General features: G+C 35.4%; 1 protein-coding gene across 2 annotated transcripts in view; it reads right to left on the bottom strand.

Moving 5' to 3' along the window:
- fcho1 (FCH and mu domain containing endocytic adaptor 1) overlaps positions 1-20,508 on the bottom strand; it is a 72,879-nt gene that overhangs the window by 18,242 nt on the left and 34,129 nt on the right. For both annotated transcript variants that reach the window (XR_015496801.1, NM_001423857.1), the window contains exons 3-13: positions 17,463-17,554; positions 13,748-13,822; positions 11,606-11,747; positions 11,313-11,465; positions 8,919-9,023; positions 7,082-7,180; positions 6,835-6,931; positions 6,543-6,660; positions 6,387-6,411; positions 4,172-4,232; positions 1,330-1,514 (exon numbers count right to left, since the gene is read on the bottom strand). Coding sequence is in view for 1 of the 2 variants with exons in the window: in NM_001423857.1 (NP_001410786.1) it covers positions 1,330-1,514; positions 4,172-4,232; positions 6,387-6,411; positions 6,543-6,660; positions 6,835-6,931; positions 7,082-7,180; positions 8,919-9,023; positions 11,313-11,465; positions 11,606-11,747; positions 13,748-13,822; positions 17,463-17,554 (1,152 nt within the window). In the remaining variant the exon portion in view is untranslated. The remainder of the gene's footprint in view (positions 1-1,329; positions 1,515-4,171; positions 4,233-6,386; positions 6,412-6,542; positions 6,661-6,834; positions 6,932-7,081; positions 7,181-8,918; positions 9,024-11,312; positions 11,466-11,605; positions 11,748-13,747; positions 13,823-17,462; positions 17,555-20,508) is intronic.

Genomic DNA, 20,508 nt, shown 5'->3' with positions numbered 1-20,508 from the left:
CAATATTTTCAATTGAGTTTCTGTGCTATCCTGCTGATCCTGGCGGGGTATGCATGTAAAAGGTCTATTTAACTGATAATATATTTAATTATATTACAACATCTATGCTGTAAAAGGAACTGTATTAAATTTAAAAAAGGCACATTAACTATTCACTGGAAGTTTATCGGTATGGGAAAAACACCAGCTGTGTATATTGCCTATTAAACAGTACAGTATTCATCACCACTGAAGCTTTAGTTGTCAAGTGCATGTGTGTGATTATAGACTGAACGTAATATGCATGCATGTGACATAACTATTTTCATAAATTCTGCTTTTGAAGGTTACAATAAATAAAATAATAGTGTCATTTTTAAGAACCTGCCCTTGAAATCCTTTTTATGTCTATAAATAATAGTTGTGTAAATGAATGACAAAAACGCAGAAAATATTATAAAAAAAAACTTTTAAAACACATTAAAAATAATCAAGTAAATATAAAATTCATACATTTTGTGACAATAAATAAATAAATAAAATAAAATAAAATCACAATGGTCCATGACTTCATTTTGCTTTAATTATGTTTTAAAATGCTGTTCAATTAAAGGTTTCAGCATTAAATAGACATAAAACACAACCAAGATTTTAAGTTCTTATCAAAGTAAAGATCACAACCGCTGACAAGCACAGTGATCTGTTTTTCCTCAAAAGAGCTCATTTTAGGAGCCTAGAACTTAGTAAACATGTCTTTGTTTACAGAGGAGCCAGAAACATCATGTGCACTCTAACTGAAACCAAAGAATCACATTAGAGTGGTTTGTTTGCCTTGTTATGTGGAAAACAAATTAATTGGCATATGTAAAATGATTCATTTATTCTGAAACCAAAATGAGAGATTACAGAGACAATGACAGTATTATTCGACAAGTCCTGTGATCTCAATCAACATGTAATCTTAACCAACTTGTTCCATATCAGTTTTTGTTTCATATTTATATTATATAATATAATAAGCAATATTACACAAACAACGAGTGCAATATTCATTCATTTTTCCTCAACCCAGTCTGTTATTCATCAGGTGTTGCCACAACAGAATAAACCGCCAACTATTCCGCCACATGTTTTACGCAGCGGATGTCCTTCCGGCTGCAACCCAGTAAGGGGAAACACCTATACACTCTCGCATCTTAATTATTTTTGGTTTACTGTAATCAGTTACATACTGTACCCTTCTATTTATGAGACATTTTGTAAACTTAAGCACTGATATGTTGAGCAATTTTCGGTAAAAATGAATAAATGATTCGCATCACTCTTGATTTGGGCTGTTAAATCTCTTACCACTCTGTTTGGGGGCAGAGTCAACGCCCCCACTGTGGCCTTCAGCTCCTGCTCATTGGCTGCTGAGTTGCTGCGGTTGCTGCTGGCGACCGGGCGGATCTGGATGTGAAACTTCTTGGGTTCTTCGTCATCGAAATCCGAGTCACTGGAGTAAAAGTTTCCCTCCTTCTCCTCAGCAGCACAACGTAGAGAGCAACGGTGTTAAGGAGGAAATCAAGACACACACATGCACTCACACACAGATGCAAAGAGGGACAGGTGAACACTAGAAAACACTGGCTAAGACACAAATAGACACGAGTGTAAACATTTACACAAACACAGCTGTTATGAATAGTCTAGAAACAACAAGTGTAGAAATAGACATCGTATTTAGAGACCCTATAGAGTGTCATATGCTTTAAAATGGCTCATGATGAAGTCAATTAATCGGGAGCCTATAAGTGACATCTTCATCAGACAAATAGAAATGATGCAGTGGGCTGTGTATCCATCACTGTTTATTATCAGACAATGTAAGAGTCTCTGTTTCACATCCTGCTTTACTAAACCACATTTCCCGAAAATAACATCCTCTGTGTGTCTGTAATACCTTTGACACTGTGTAAAAAGGAGGGCAGATAAAAAAATATTTTCAAAAAGCTTATAGACCAGTATATGTGTATGTGAGTGAAAATCTGTTTTTACAAAACTATTTGTTGTGGTGTTGAATTTCCAGCCTTCAAACATCCTCAAAAAGCCAGGTTAAGAATCAAATAATTCCGAGTTCACACTGCATGATTTTAGCCCCAATTTTGACTCGCCGACAGGTTTTGAGAAATCGTCGACAAATGACTGAAATCACAGGCAAATCAGTGCTCTGTTCACATGAGTAACAATCACACAGTATGAACTATCAAAGGCGCGATCTGAAAGAATTGCCGATGAGTCGCCAACGCCTGTCAGCTATTTGGCATCCAAAATATCTGGTGCTGTCAACGACTCAAATCATGCCGTGTGAAATGTGTTCTGACTGAAAATAACATCAGCGATGACCTACAGCCAGTAAGAGAGCAAAGTTTGTAAGGTGCCCAAACTTCGTCTTATAAAGGGCCAAAAATCAAACTTGATTGAGAGCTGTGGGCCAAAGTTAAAGATATCAAACTGTATTAAATTAAATTTGCATATTTTTTAAAAATAACTAGAAGACGTTGCTTTAAACGTAATAAAACATGACGTGGATTAATTTTTAACGTTTTATAATGAACTTATTATAGTAAAAACATCCACAATCATATTTATAACACAATGGAGTTTAGAGCTGAATACACTAGTCGAGCTGCTCCTGCCTTTGCCTTGATTCGCTCGCCGATGTCTTGTGCATCTGCCAAGTGACAGTATTTACATTTTAAAAGTCTGATTTATTACAACGTTTAAATTAATCATTTAGTTCTAATTGGCTTTTTTGTAGCTCCTAATTTAAACAAAGTATCAAAAGGTTACATTCAATTCGAAATGACACCTCTGTCAAAGGCATTCGCCTCCAACCAACTCCCCATTGTTTTCCCTCACTTTTCAGAAGGTATGGCGGGCCAAACCAAAGGTTACCATGGGCCAACTCTGCCCCACGGGCCCTACTTTGGCCACCTCAGCTCTATACAACAATACCTTTTTTTGTATTAAATGAATATTCCAAAATAAAGATTGGATCCATTAAAAATTAAATTGTGCAATATTTTAAGAGGTGCACAATTTAAACTTGACAATCTGACAATTATTAAAGGGGATATTTGCCATTCAGTATTTCTTTGAACAATGTTACATTTATTTTACATACAGTATAATAATATATATAATAGAACATATATTACACTTAACAAATAAAGCCAGTGCTGTTGCTATTTGTATTGACTTACCTAAATGCAGTTGTTGTTTTTTTTATTATCCAAGGTGTTTTAGCCCAAACTATCAAATGGTTTTGTGTTAGCATGATGTACACACCAGCCACGTACCCAAATTACATCTGACATTTTGTACATTTAGGACTCAAGTCTGATTTTTTGTACAGATTATATTTAGTTTTACATTTATTTTTTTGCAAGCATTTAATGATTTTGGTCTGAAAACCATCAATATTGGCCTTTTTAATATTATTGCTGATATGCCAATAGCTTTAAAAGTGCGGTAGGTGATTGTCTTCAGAAACATTTTTTGTTGTGCTGGTTGAAAGTCTCTTCACATTCCAATAGTAATGATTAAAGTAAATGATCTAAGTGTATTTATATGTATTTTTATATTCTGAAAATATCTAGACAGAAGACTAAAAAATGTTTGTTAGATAAATTCTGATAAATAGCCCAAACTGTCTGTCAATAAATGTAGATTTGTACATCGGTGCACACATTCACGCAGATCCACTGATTGCACATGCATGACATGTGCACATGAGAGAGAGTAACAGCGCTAAAAACAAATGCTGAATCAAAACGTTTTCAAATCCTGAACCAATATTGGAGTTACTTTTGCAGGCTGGAGGACGGATGACACCATGACTGAAGTATTTCTTTTAGACAGGTAATGTTATGTTTTAAACTATTTCAGTCACTAAAAGCTTATGTAGATTGTGTTGTTACGAATATGTTATATACACTGCTTTGACACAATCTGCATTGTAAAAGCGCTAAAGAAATGAAAGTGAATTGAATTGAGTTATATATATTTTCCAGAAAATGTGGTCTCTCTCACTCACACTCATACATATATATATATATATATATATATATATATATATATATATATATATATATATATATATATATATATATATATATATATATCCAATCCCGAAGAATCTGAAGGATATCATTCTGTTTGACGTCTGCACGAATGACAAAGCCCTCATCGTCCACTTCGAGGGGTGAGTTCTACACAACAGGCACAAACAGACACCACAAGTTCACAATAAGAAACAACATTTAAAGGCACAGGACATCGGCTGACAGAGTGAGGGATCTTTGGACGTGGTTTTTCTTTCACTCATAAACACACCAGTGCTGTTACTATGGCTCATGAAAACACTGGCAATGCTTTAAGAGAGTCAGTGGCAGTCTGACAGAAACAGCAGTCTTACATAAGAGCCCGTAACGTGTGTGTGTTTATGAAGAATCTTTGGCAGTCAGTGGGTTATCAGACATTCATTAAACACCCTGAGCATTGACAAGGATAAATATAGGGTAATGAGGTAACTAGACCTTGCCAAGCGCATCACTCCTCATCCACACAGAGAAAACAAACAAACTGAAGAGTCTTCAGCTTTCCAAAAGCACAAGTGAAACTGCATTCAGTATGTGTGTGCAGAGAGGTGTTTATTTTTAACAAACTACTTTTGGGGTTTTAATTTATTTTTAACAACATATTTATTTTTAGAAGTTTACTAAAATTACAAACCCTCAGAATCAATCATTAAGCGCATGTGCATGTCCAATAGTATAGGGTAATTACACAAAATCATTTTAAAAAATGTGTTTGACTCAATTAAGTGCACATGTTTTTTTAATGCACATACAGTATACAGAATTTACGCAATTATGGGAGTTTACATGTAGATTTATTTTTTAAATGTATGCATAAATATATGCATATAAATATATGCACTTAAAATTTGCATAAAATATATGTGTGATTGGTTAGAGCTAGAGATATCTAAGTCAAAATTGTTTACGTAAATGTGAGCCAAGACTTTGGATTTAATTAATTATTTAAAAAAAAAAAAAAAAAAAAATCACCCAATTTTTGTGTAAAATTGAATAGTTAAAAAAAATTGTGTGTGTTTATAACATATAAGGACTTAAATATGCATAATTACATTGGTTTGACTTAGGTATTACTAGGGGAAGGTCACTTGAGGACTTTGAGGTCCCCATTTTGTCAAAAGGCTTATAAATCTGTTTTGGAGAAAATAAACATGCACAAACTTTCCTCTAAGGCAGAGGTGTCAAATCCAGTTCCTGCAGGGTTGCAGCTCTGCATAGTTTAGTTTCAACCCTGCTCCAACACACTTACCTATAGGTAGGGCCAGACAGAATCTGCGGACATTTTTTGCTATTTCTGCAGAGAATTTTGTAAAAAATCTGCAGATTTATGCGGATTGATTTTAGAAGCATCATAAACTTTATATATGAAATAAAAAATAATACCTTCTTAACTTTTAGTTTATTTAACTTTTATGTTTACAATGCAAATCCAATAAGATCCACTTATTTAGTAAACAAGGCACGTCTCTCATATAATATAATCTACTTAAAGACAAAAAAAATATTACTTTTCAAACTGTATTGTAAATAAATCAAATTTTAATATTACTATTATTATGTCACAATATTTTAAGTGTAATTAATTAAAAAACTGAATAACTATAAATGTACACACATTTACACAAGTAAATACATAGACTCAATGATGGGCTAAAATGTTCTCCGCTCGCAGATTTCGTGTGGGCCTACCTATAATTTTTAAATAAGCCTGAAAGACACAATTAATTTGATCAAAATTAAAGCTGAACTGTGCAGTACTGTGGCCTTCCAGGTGTAGGTTGTTGGAAGAAACAGTTTAAAATCCCTTACACCTATTAAAATGTTATTTCACCCAAAAATAAAAGAAATGATTTTAATTACTTAATAATAATTTTAGGTAAACTCTGCATACATCAGTGCAGAATGTGCACAGTATACAGACACTGAGCAGAAGAAAGGGCTGAATAAAGTTGGTATTTTATGTGTGCACAAAAGTATTCTCACAGCTTGATAATATTCAACCACTGAAGGCATATGATATGTTTTAATTATGTTTTTAGTGTCTTTCAGGAGTTTGAATGAGCCAGGATCCATTCTGTCTATAGAGGATGAGAGAGCTTTTAGATTTCCCCTAATATATTAATATGTGTTCTGAAGATTGACAAAGGTCTCAGAGGGTAACCAAGCGAGTAATTAAAAACATGATTTTCATTTTTGGGTGAACTAACTCTTTAAACGTCCCCACAAGTCACAAAACAAACATGTGTGTGTGCTATGGGAACTCACAAGAGCATCTGCAACAGCTGAATCCCTAGAGGACAAAAACAAAAAAGTATGAAAAAGTCAAAGACTATACAGTATAAATGAGAACTGGTCACTGAACAACTGAACTAGTTCTGATCAGCCACTGTTGTAAATTATGTATTTAAACGGAATACTCACGTTGAATCTGGCTCCTTATCTCTCTTTCCCAAGCCCGGGATCCTGAAGGCTTTTGCACGACTCTTTTTACTGTTCTCAGATGCCAGCGAGGACAGATATTCCTCAAATCCCACTGGACCTTTTTCAAAACACACAGAAACACAATTAATAAACAAAGTCTGAAGCTCAGCATTACACTGCAAGGCACTATCTGAAAATCTATATAAAAAAAAAACCTTGTATTTCACACAGGAGGAATGAAAAAACTAGACAGTTTATCCATAATAAGAGTTTTTATCTTCCTGTGGCTCACCAGGTCTCTCCTTCCCTGTTCCCTTCTGCTCTGTGAACTTCTGAATGAGATTCTCGATGCCAATGTTCTCCACGTTCTGCTTGAATTCCTCATGGACCTGCAGGAGCAAGAACAAAGATCTGAGCGAGACTATGATGACCCGAACAGCTCAGGGGTGATTCGTCTGAACAGCTTGCAGAACAAGTACAGAACGCAAGCTGAATACAAGAGCGGGTAAAACCTCCAGAGTGATTTATGTGAGCCGTACCTGCCCAACCTGTACGTGTGTGTCCTCGATGGAGTGTGAGTACCCTTTGATCAGCAGTTTCATCTGTCGTAAATGAGCCTCCTCAATGTCCTGAAATTTCTGTCAGTGTGAAAAGACAAATGTAAAGAAAAGCTCCTGACATCTACTCACATACACAAAAGTTGGTGACAGTTTAGGTGGGTTTTATTAAATATTACTAGAAATTATATGCAGTTGAAGTCAAAATTATTAGCCCACCCTGTTTATTTTTCTCCCTGATTTCTGTTTAACAGAGAGGAGATTTTTTTTTCAGCACATTTCTAAACATAATAGTTTTATAACTCATCTCTAATAACTGATTTATTTTATCTTTGCCATGATAACAGTAATTAATATTAGACTCAATTTTTTTCAAGACACTTGAAAAAACACAAGATTTTTTTAAAGTGACATTTAAAGGCTTAACTGGGTTAATTAGGTTAACTATGCAGGTTAGGGTAATTAGGTAAGTTATTGTACAACGATGGTTTGGTCTGTAGACTATTAAAAAAATAGAGCTTGAAAATTAAAAATTGCTTTTATTCTAACCGAAATGAAACAAATAAGACTTTCTCCAGAAGAAAAAATATTATCAGACATACTATGAAAATGTCCTTGCTCTGTTAAACATCATTTGGGAAATATTTCAAAAGAAAAATAAAAAAACAAAGTGTGCTAATAATTCTGACTTCAACTGTATATCATGTCTCTGATATGTAATACTGTAAAACAATAATGTTGTAAAATATCATTACAAATCAAAATAAACATTTTATATTTGAATATGTTTAAAATGTGTTTTATTCTAGTGATAATAAGCCTTCAGTTAAAACTTTATCTATTAGAAATTATTAGATCACTGATTGAAAACTGTATATATTTTTATACTGCTTTACATTTTGGTGGAAATTATGAACAGAAGCACTGCAGGTAAAATTAGATGACAATGTTTGGTTGTTTAGGCATGTAAAAATAAATCCCTCAAAAGATATTCTCAAGGGTCAAAGAAAGTTACTGATGGAAAAACAAGCCCTTTTTAGTAAAAAAAGAAAGATAGAAGACAAACATTATGTTTATTTCAAACTGTTCTTAAATTATTATAAAAAATATAAAATATTAAAATAATTATAAAACATTTAAACATTACCATCAGATATTTTTAATTAAGAAAAAAAACTAAAGTTCATGTTTCAGTTTTTGATCTTTAATAAGATCCATATTAGTTTTAGGAGTTAAGATTGAATTATTTAGCAAATGTTTAGATTATCCTATTAGTAAGTAAAAACGACAGAAAAAACCTATTAAAAACTTGTGAGAAAAAAAAACATTTAATTGTATTGTAATAAATTGCTAACCTATATTTAGGATCTCAGCAAAGCAGGACCTCATAAAAGCACATTTGCTGCAGTTTAAGCAGAACTGGTCATAGCATTTAACAATGGTCGACCTCTATAATTTAAAGATTACTGCTGATGCCCTAATTGAGGGATACTGCGCTGATCTCGGAGCAAAGTCAGGACTCATATTTTTCTGACTTTTTCTTCTCGGCTCTCAAATTATTCATACGTACAGGTCGACAGCAGGCAGAAATAGACTGCAGGCATGTAATCATTTTGTCAAATAGACTGTTTTAATAGACCTCGTAGCCATGGTAACTTCACATTGCTTTATGGAGCTCATTGAAACACTGTAAAAGGTCTACATTATGAGAACTTGCAGACAAACCCAAGTTATTATCTGCTTTAACGATATTTCACACATGCGACGGTGGTCTGCCCTAATGTGCTCAGCAGGCCTGAAAAACTGTCAAATTACCAACCTGTGCTGATTCACTCATTTTCTGTTCAAAGTCTCCTCCGGCACGGTTAAACTTCTCTATAGATCCTGCAAAAGACTCAGCCGCCTTCTTACATTTCAGCTCAGCCTGAGAGAGGAGATAGAAAAAATAAACATATTTTAGGAAAGCTAGAAATTTGGATTTCTTTTTTTTCTCTCACAAAAACATGAAGATGATGCAAGAAGGAAAACAGCTTAAAGGATTAGTTCAAGCTAAAAATGAAAATGATTGTCAATGAAATGATGTCAAAGTTAAATGACTTTCTATATTCAGTGGAAGACAAAATGGGCAAATTTTTAGAGCTTTTGGAGCCTTAACTTTTTATTAAAAGAAAATATTGTAATGACAGCTGAAATGTTAACAAATCATTCATGCATTCCTCTTCCTTTAGCTTAGTCTACTTTATCTTAGGGCGCACTCACACTATGCTGTCTGAAGCGCGTTACCCTGTTAGTTTGAGATGTGTGAGATATCTGAATCAGGCTCAGGCGCGGTTCAGTTGTCTGACCCTGGCCCGGTTGAAGAGGTGTGATAGAGCGAGGTTCAGTTGGGCATTGGCATGGTATGCTTGTAGTGTGAGTGCAAAGTGTGCCTGCACCCGAAACTAAAGACAAGACGTGACTTTTAAGGGACTGTTTCATATGGATTTATTAATCATTCTTAATTTTCAATGAACTGACTGTCGTAGTTTAGTAAAGGCACAAACCCCTCTCTATAAATTTGCATATAAATGATTATAAAAGTCCTCTCGCTGCACGTATTAGGAGGTTTGTGGAAAGTGCAGCTGATGTGCAGCACAAGGACTTTTATGATCATTTATGAGCGTCAAACGTGCTGGATCTGTTTGGTAAAATATTTGACTGTATGTAACAGCATCCCTAATTGACTAAAACTAAATTAGTCTACAGGTTGCCACAGCGGAATGAACCGCTATCTATTTCAGGACATGTTTTCAGCAGTGGATGCCCTTCCAGCCGCAACCCAGTACTGGGGAAGTAAAAAAAACTTTTAAACAGAATGAAGATGTGTATTTATTTCTTATTTTGCCTAAACATCTTTTAGTACTGCCTTTCAGACGCTACAGAAGAAACTTACATGTTTCCCAGTAGTCAAAACAAGATACATTTACCCTGGTCTTTAAATTATAAAAGTTTCACCCCCCTGACTGTAATGCATTTCCCTTGAAACTTCTGTAATAGTTGCAAAATGAGTCCCTCAGTTGTCTTTAGTTGATTTGATGGGTCCCAAAATGCATACAGTTATTGTTAGAAAGGGTTCAAGTGCACAAAACTGCTGAAAAGACAAAGAATTTGTGAGACCTGAAAGACTTTCTGAAGAACAGCAGTTTAGTTAAGGACAAACAAGAGAATCATGAACACCAATAAAGAACACAGCAGTGGATCATACAGCATTAGGAATAAAGTGTATTTAACCTTTGATGGTGTCATATTTATAAATCTATTATTATTATTATAGCATTTATTGTTTTATTTCTTAGAAGTATTATTTTCTTTTGTGGACTATATGTAGGGGTGATGTAGTGGTGCAGTAGGAAGTGCTGTCGCCTCACAGCAAAAAGGCTGCTGGTTTGAGCCTCGGCTGGGTCAGTTGGCTGGCGTTTGTGTGGAGTTTGCATGTTCTTCCTGCGTTCATTGGCAGTTCATTCTGCTGTGGCGACCCCAGATTGATAAAGGGACTAAGCCGAAAATAAAATAAATTATTGACAATATGTAGAGCAGCACGGTGGCTCAGTAGTTAGCACTGTAGCCTCACAGCAAGAAGGTCACTGATTTGAGTCTCGACTTAGCCAGTTGGCATTTCTGTGTGGAGTTTGCATGTTCTCCCCATGTTCGCAAGGGTTTCCACCAGTTTCCCCTAGTTCAAAGATGTGCACGATAAATAAATTGGGTCAACAAAATTGGCCTTAGTGTATGGCAGTAGAGTTTGTATGGGTGTTTCCCAGTACTGGGTTGCAACTGGAAGGGCATCCACTTTGTAAAAAATACGCTGGAATAGTTGACGGTTCATTCCTCTCAGAAATAGAGAGTCAGAAATAGAGACTACACCGAAGAAAAATTAATGAATGAATTGCTATATGTAAAAATCCTATTCTTTGTAAATAAAGTATACATTTGTATAAACATCTTACTCAGTTCAGAACCAAATATAAAACCACATGCATTCAGTATGACCTCTTTTAGTTTTGTAAAATAATACATATTTTTCAGATCCTGAAAGTTCAACTTCAAGACTTCAACAGTAAACTCATTATCTGAGTCTTGTAAAATGAACTGTGAGTTAAAATATTTGATATGTAAGACACAAACTTATAATCTCCAGAATGAAAGTTGTTGTACTTGTGCTCAAACAGCAGACCTTTTCCAGCTCTTTCTGTGGCACTCCCTCTTTGCGCAGTCTCTCCAGCTCCACACATTTGCTGTGGTATCCTTCTCTGGTCTTCTGCAGATGGCCATTCTGCACCTGAAGAGACTGCACTGACTCCAGGGTACCGATCGCTTCCTCTTTCGTCTATATAAGACACAAAATATTCAAATACACAATCAAAAAACTCAGAACAAAGTCAAAACCCAATGTCATCACTCAAATATAAATAAGTTTCTTATAAGGTTGCAGGCTGACACACAGATGCATACAAGACCTGGATTTACCTTGCGGTGAATTTTGACCTGCTCATCGCTGTACTTGTTGATGTCACGGATGAGGTCATTCATTTTCCTCATGAGCTCCAGGTGGCAGAGGGCCAGTTTGTCCGAGGACACGCGAAACACGTCCCACATGGGGGCGAAAGTGCTGTGGAGTGAAGCAGGTGGTTAGATGCTGATGTGTGGAAGTGCGTAAGCTGCTCGGATTCCTTACAGCACAGCAGAATTAGAAAAACAACAGGCTTCCTTGCTTTTGTATGTCTACGTCTTCTCTAAAAATAACAGTTTTTTATATAGCAATTCGATTGTTTTGTGCTTCAGATACAATGTGTCTCTGGACCTCAAAACCAGTCATAAAGGTCAGTTTCTGAAATGGAGATTCTTTAAACACCATCTGATATGTGAAGAATATAAACTTGTATATTTGGCAGAGATACAACAATTTGAGAATCTGAGGGTTCATGAAAATCTGAACACTGAGAAAATCACCTTTATAATTGTTCAAATTAAGTCTTTGGTAATGTTTATTACCAATAAAAAATGTAGTAAACAATATAAATATTATTAATTAAACATTTTGATATATTTATGGTAGGTAATTTACAAAGATCTTCATTGAACATGATCTTGTTATTTTAATGAGTGTTGGAATAAAAGAAAAATCTGTCATTTTGACCAGTAACATATATTACTGGCTATTCCTAAAAATGTATCCTTGCAACATAAGACCAGGGTAAAACATGGTTCACTGCATTTAAAGTGTTTGAGCACTGTTCTGAGACAAGCACATGCTTGTGCACAGAGGAAGTAAGGTGAATAGAGCAGAGGAAAGAGCTAACCGTAGCCATGACTTTTCAACCAATTAAACACAACCACGCATACTCATGCATACAGAAATAAACACACACAATCCTCTCCCTGCTGTTCAGCATCTAGAAGGCAGCAGGCCAAACCTTTCAAGAAAATGTTTTGTTCCCAAGGTGCAAATTACAGGGAGGGTTAACCGCCTAATAATACTTGATTTTTATTAATAATCCATTAATAGTGGAAAATAGTTTGTACTGATCTGTATCTTAAATAATAATATTATTAACTAAAATAATATAGAAGATAATACAAATTTGACCACCCCTATATTGGTTTATACCATTGTGAATGCATGATCGCACGCAGCATGCAAAGCAGGAAAACATTCAGTCGGCGATCTAGGGCCAGCAGGTGTAACCTACCGATAGACACCACAAGTGTTCAAAAGACACTTTTCTTGCAAAATAGGTATTCGTATCAACATACAGGCTAAACGTTAAGTAAACTCACATTCATACTGTGTATTCTAATAGACACTTATGCTCACAAGTTAATGGAAAAACAGCATGCATTATCTTTCATGATCATGTATACTGCAATCGGCAAAGCAGCTTTAGCCAGTAATCGAATTCGGGTTGCCATGAGCCCCGTAACACTGTGTGTCAATGGACTAAAACCACAAAGCTATCGGTCTTGACAAAATTCAATGTTTTTTTTTTTTTAATTGATTGAGAATCCCATGTCTCTTGAAATAGCCAATCAGAGATTACTGTAAGTCAAAAAACACTCAAAATGGCTCAAAACACTGGAAAATTTATCAAGTTTAATAAAAGAAAGATGAGTTCGCGTGGGTTTCATCTGGGTGCTCCGGTTTCCCCCACAGTCCAAAGACATGCAGTACAGGTGAATTGGGTAGGCTAAATTGTCCGTAGTGTATGAGTGTGTGTGAATAAGTGTTCCCCAGAAATGGGTTCCAGCTGAAAGGGCATCCGCTGAGTAAAAATGTGCTGGATAAGTTGGCGGTTCATTCAGCTGTGCCAACCCCGGAATAATAAAGGGACTACGCCGACAAGAAAAATGAATGAATGAAAAGAAAGATAAGATAAGATCTCTCTAGATGACATGTACTTAGACGGTAATTGTCAACCATAATACCTGAAAATCTATATCCACTCTACATGGGTATCTGCTTGAACAAAATGTCATATTTTTTATAAGATAGTGAATAGTGAAGAAGTGTTAACTTTGAAAACCAGGATGATACAGAATTGCAGGATATTGTGAGATATGAACAGAATGGGATGGAACAGGGATCATGATAACAGTAATGATGTCACTCACCCCAGAGGGCTTCCATTGCTGGCCATCTTGGCCAGTTTGCTCATGGACTTTGAGTAAGTCTCCTCAATGGCTGCCCTTAAATACAAACACAAGTGCACAAGAGCATTAGCAGATACATTGTTTGCTTACACAAAAGAAAAAACTCTTTTGCACTAAACTGACGGAGAACCAATATTAATGCTCCTGGTTCGGAAAAAGTTCTTCAGTTCTAGTTGCTAAGTTTTATGTTGGCAATGGTAGACAGTGTATTGGGGGATAAAAAAGTAACACCCACAGTCTATACCTAAATGTACTCATACATAATATATAAGCAATCATTTGTGAAAGCCACCAATTGATAACAGTGAAAAAAGCATTCATTCTCTATCAACCAAGTTTGTTGTTCGGATTTCAGAGTTTCTGCTGATAGGAAAAAGGATGTTATCATTTTCTTCCAGTACTAGACTGTATTGTTGGCCTTATCTCTTGTAAAACATCTTATTGGATTGTGATAAGTTAAATCTGCTTTCTGTTGTGACGACACAATGGAAAGGCAAGCCATCTTTTTCAAGGAAAGCAGCCACTTTGAGGCACAGTGTCCTGAGTGGATACCAAATGGCCTTAGAAAACTGATTTATGTAATTTATTGCACAAGCTCTGCTTTTATCAGAGACGCATTTGTCTCTGACAATTTCTCAGCACTCTCCTCCAGGGTTTTCCTGGACACATTTCTAACACAGGAAAAAAGAAATACAATTTAATTCTCCAGTCCATGACGGAGGCTGCCTGCATCCAGCTCATAACAGATAGAAGAGACTATGAATGTTGGCAGGAGGCTTGGCGAAGCTCTAAATAGTCTCTGTTCTAGCAAAATGAGAGAGTTGTTACGGAGTTTTTATTTTAATTACTGCAATTAACTCCGGTGTCTTCTGCTGACTGAAAGGAATGTTCACACATCCCACATGTGCTGTAAGTGGAAAGGTTTTATCCTCTGCATGTACAGGAAGACTGCTGAGAGGACAGCGAGTACTTTTTTACTGCTCTGCTTCTGTCAGGTTTGTGTGTTTTGACACAGTGGTGTTGTGGGATGAAAGACAGCACCGTGGTGTGGAAAAAACCAGCAGCTGAATATTACACAAAAACTTTAACAAGGTCAAATAAGAAGACATTGCAATAGCATGCTATGTAACAGCTTATGATGTAACATTATATTAAATACAGTGCGATAAAATACAACATAATATAATAATTTACTGTAGCATACAGTGCATCAGAAAAATATTTTCCCAGGTTTTTTGTTTTTCCCTTATTCCGAAATTGATTTAATTGATTTATTTCCTCAACATTGTACACTCAATACCCCATAATGACAATGTGAAAAAATATTTTTTTAATTGTTGCAAAGTTATTAAAAATAAAAACCTGAAAAATCACATGTACCTAAGGATTGCAGTGAAGGTCTAAATTGAGCTCAGGTACATTTTCAGTTTCCACTGATCATTCTTGAGATGTTTCTGCAGCTTAATTTGAGTTTATCTGTGGTAAATTCAGCTGATTGGGCATGATTTGAAAAAGCATACACCTGTCTATATAAGGACCCAGGGTTGACAGTGCATGTCAAAGCACAAACCAAGCATGAAGACAAAGGAATTGTCTGTAGACCTCCAAGACAGGATTGTCTCTGATAGTTCCAATGAGATCAGTGGCCTCCATCATACGTGAGTGGAAAAGGTTAAAAACCACCAGAACTCTTCAGGGAGAAGGGCTTTAGTCAGGGAGGTGATCAATAACCTGATGGTCATTCTGTCTGAGCTCCAGCGTTTTTCTGTGGAGAGAGGAGAACCTTACAGTAGAATAACCATCTGTGCAGCAATCCACCTATCAGGTCTGTATGGTCCAGACGGAAGCCACTTCTTAGTAAAGAGCAAATAGCAGCCAGCCTTGAACTTGAATTTACCAGATGTTACGTATGGAGAAAACCAGGCACAACTCATCACCAGGCTAATAACATCCCTACAGTGAAGCATGGTGGCGGCAGCATCATGCTCTGGGGATGTTTTTTAGCAGCAGGAACAGGAAGACTAGTCAGGATAGAGGGAAAGATGAATGCAGCAATGTACAGAGACATCCTGAATGAAAACCTGCTTCAGAGTGCTCTTGACCTCAGACTGGAGCGACGGTTCATCTTCCAGCTGGACGATGACCCAAAGCACACCACCAAAATATCAATTGAGTGGCTTCACAACAGCTCGGTGAATGTCCTTGAGTGGCCCAGCAAGAGACCAGATTTAAATCCTATTGAACATCTCTGGAGAGATCTGAAAATGGCTGTACACCGTTGCTTCCCATCCAACCTGATAAAGCTTGAGAGGTATTGCAAAGAGGAATGAGCAAAAGTTCCTTAAGACAGGTGTGCCAAGTTTGTGGCATCATATTCAACATGACTTGAGGCTGTAATTGCTGCCAAAGAAGCATCAACAAAGTATTGAGCAAAAGCTGTGAATACTGATGTACATGTGATTTTTCAGGTTTTTGTTTTTTTTTTATAAATTTGCAACAATTTCAAAAACTCTTTTTTCACATTGCCATTATGGGCTATTGTGTGTAGAATTTAGAGGAAATAAATGAATTTAATCTATTTTGGAATAAGGCTGTAACATTAAAAAAATTGTGGAAAAAGAGCTATTAATATTTTCCGCATGCACTGTATATCATAAAAACATGACAATAGCAGTCATATACCGAAAATATAAAATCAAAAGTTTGTATGATCAAATGAGACAAAACATCACAATATCATAATTTAACATCACAAAGAATTGTATAATGATTAAATTATTATATATCATTTGAATGCGTCATGCAACTCTTATGCAATGTTATGCAACATTTTTGTGTTTTAATTTTAACCATTTTGATGTAACTTAAAAAAAAACATGAAATAAGTATAAAATTCTGTATTATTAAGTATTAATGTTAAAATTTAAATATAGAACAAATGTGTAATCACTCATTAACCTTTATTTTAATAAGCTGTTGTAAAGAAGCAGTATGGGGGACACGGTGGCTCAGTGGTTAGCACTGTTGCCTCACATTAAGAAGTTGCTGGTTCGAGTCCCGACTGGGTCAGTTGGTACTTCTGTGTGGAGTGCGTGTGTGTGTGTGTGCGTGTGTGTGTGTGTGTAAATGAGAGTGTATGGATGTTTCCCAGTACTGGATTGCAGCTGGAAGGGAATCCCCTGTGTAAAACATATGCTGGATAAGTTAGCGGTTCATTCCACTGTGGCAACCCCTGATGAATAAAGGGACTGAGCCGAAGGAAAATGAATAAGCAGTGTACAGTAGTTTAAGTATTTCTAATAATTATATTTGATCAGACAAGATGATGTACAATAAATACAAAAGATCAAAGAAGAACACGTAAAGTAACAGTGTAACTATGCATATACAGTAACAACATCTGAAGTGGAACATAGTCCACTAAATTGAAAAAAAAATTGTCCTTAGACAAGAATGGGTGTTGTTTAATAGTTTTAGGATATATTTGATGCATGTTTTAATCCACTTCAACTATTGACTACTGTGTGCAATAAATAAACATTAATTTAAGTCCAAAGACTACAGCAGAGTTAAAAAAAAAAAGTGAGTGACGAATTCCACGTCACATTCCCGTTAGCACCACTTATCACCCATCCTCCCTGTCACCATGACAACTCCTCCCAAAACAACGCCTCACCTTTCGCGCACAAACTCAGCCAGCTCTTTGGTGGCGATCTGTCCATGCTTCATGTTGTGGTAGAGAACGTCAAAACCTGCATTCTTCTCCCCCTGAGAGCAGACACAAACAACATAAGGTACATTCCTGAAGTGTGTGAAAAAAATGAATCATCGTCACATACAAATACTAAGTGTTAAAATAAAAATAGCATGAGGAACTTGGAACGTTGAGCTGTTGGTGGTGGGACAAAATACCTGTGTTCAACCATTTCACTTTCATATAGTCAGCCTCTGATAGGGTCTAAAATTAATGAGGACCGCAATATTAAAAAAAATGTCCCCCCACATTTAAGATGCAGGGCAAAAAATGTGTAAAATCTCATGGCAATTAGTAACTTTTTTGATTTAGTGGCTTATCCACATTAATTTGTACATCTTATTCATACATATATTTTTTTTTCTCAAAAGTGTTTTTATTGAACATGTTATTGTTCAATATATCACACACACATATATATATATATATATATATATATATATATATATATATATATATATATATATATATATATATATATATATATATATATATATATATAGATGTGAAACATGTAGTACAAATAGCTTTTAGCTTTTTTTTATTTTCTTACACAACAAACAAACAAAATGGGTCCATCTTCTCTATGTGAACTAAAACAGGTTTCCAAGTGAGAAAAAACATATCAGTACAACGTCTTACAGTATATCATATTTTTTCTGAGGTCGGGTGGTGTAAAAGTTCAATAAGCCATTGCTTAAAGGTTGGAGGAAATTTTCCTTCCATTTGAGCAATAATAACCTTCTAGCTAAAATCTCATTCATATTTTAAGAAAATCTGCTCATCCCCTAATGATATGTAGGGTAAGGGTGGGGTTTTGGGTCACAAAGGGCATTTGAATTTGTACAAATTAGCCACTTTTCTGACAATATGAAAAATCATTACGTATCCTCATGAGATCGGGATGGCGAATTCTTGTTTATCCTTTAAGTTTTATAAAGCAAAGTTATTTGAAACTGAACAAATGTAAATTTTTTAATGAATCATTCAAATGAATGATTCAAAACTTGCTTTGTGTCCATATAAATGACTAATTTTGAATGAATTGAATAAATTTACCTAAATAATCTAAAGACCTAATCAGTAAGGCAATAATTTTTGACCACCTACTGGCAGTTTAGCTTTATAGTGAAAGGTATAATTTCACCGCGGTTAAAGAGCTTTGTGGAAAGTGTGAAATGCATTTAGAAATAGACTATCATGAGTGAAATATTAGATCAAATCTTTCTAGTTTCTTTAAAGCAGGCCTTTGAATTGCAGACAGCTCCTGCAGTACAGAATGTCAGCATATATAAACAAACTTTGACATTTTTTATTTTATTTTCAAACCACAAAAAGATGTCCGGGAGAACTAAAATTAACCAGGAAGGAACATATTCATTTCAGTTCAAAATTGACCATATATCAATGGAAAAATACACCTGTTGTTTTTACTATTTGTTTTTAGTAAATGCAGAAATAATAGCCTGACATTGTGTTTTGGTTTATATTTTGCATATGGTAAATTAAATTAAATCAAATCAAAGACATAACACAAGCCAAATGTGTTTCTTATATTGCCCACCAAACACAACATTCTGTCATTTACAGAAAGTTAAGTTTGAAAAAATATTCAAAGTAAAAAAATATCAATGCGTTTTTTCAACTACTGGCAACTAGCAAGAGTGATTTGGTAAAGCATTTCAATAAAGCTGACTGAGGTTTTTACAATACATGCACACTTCAACATTTAGCAGAGTGTAGTGAAAAATACAGCAACAAAAAATAGCGCAGCAGTGTGTGTGAGAAACGCCACGTGAGCAACAGCAAAACACTTCTGCCAGACTTCCCTCAAAGGCCAAGGCCCAGTAGGGAGATCCCCAGATGATAACCTTTGGAACAAAGTAACACATCCTGCAGTCCAAGTTAGCAAGTCTAAAAATAACCCCTTTCTTTTAGCAAACAGAAAAATGTCAACAAATGAGAGCGAGATGACAGAAACAGGGCAGTCCATGACCATAAATACCTCCACACCACTGAAAGAACTTCCCAGGTAAACGAAGGACTGACAAAACTCCCAGCGTTCACAACACAACAAAGCTTGTTTCCTACTGGTTCTATTTATTCTACGCAGGTCAGTTGATGTCTAGTACAAGCATTGCTAATGTTATTTGACACATTTTAGTGCACCTTTAAGGGACACTTCACCCAATGATAGAAATTCAGTTGTTATTACTCTACCTTTTCCGACATAAACCAGTCATATACTACCAGAACTACTTACTTAAATAGAGCTTAAACAACACAATTCTTGAGGTTTTTTTTTTGGGGGGGGGGGAGGGGGGGGGCCTTTTGTGTTATGTTCAATCCACTTCAATTTCTATAAACTAATAAGTTAACTTAATTCCTTCATGTAACCCAAACAGAAATCGGTGTGGAACAGGATTTTTTTTACAGTGTATGAGACCATTTTGTGATACGTCTGAAAACAAACATGCAAACAAAAGAAATTTAAGGGAATGAAACTTAACAGAAGGGAATGAGGATTGAGTTTCTCAACCTTCCCTAGCTCCAGGACTGAAACTTGGACTTTAGTCTTTCTGCTAGGGCATCTTCAAGCATCCCGGACATGATGTCGATTGACATTCAGTACAACACAGACACGCTACAGCATTTGTTACTAAAGATAAAAATCAATGAATACAATAAAATAAATTCTTCATTTCTATTATATTAAATGTAAACATCATGATAGGTAATACTTTACGCCAAAGTAAGGTTAGTCAGTGTTAGGTAATCTATTTACTAACACGAACAAACAATGAATAAAAAATGTATTACAGTATGTATTTATCTTTGCAAACATCAGTGAATGGTATTAAAAATTTCATGTTAACTCACACTGCATTAACTAGTGTTAACATGCATGCATTTGGATTTTAATAATTTATTAGTAAAAGTTGAGCTATCATTAATAATTGCAAGTGTT

Source organism: Danio rerio, chromosome 8 (assembly GCF_052040795.2).
Source record: "Danio rerio strain M-AB ecotype USA chromosome 8, GRCz13ab, whole genome shotgun sequence".
NCBI classification, from domain to species: Eukaryota; Metazoa; Chordata; class Actinopteri; order Cypriniformes; family Danionidae; genus Danio; species Danio rerio.
Note: the sequence above shows the minus strand (reverse complement) of the source record. Positions and strands in the feature narration are given on the sequence as shown.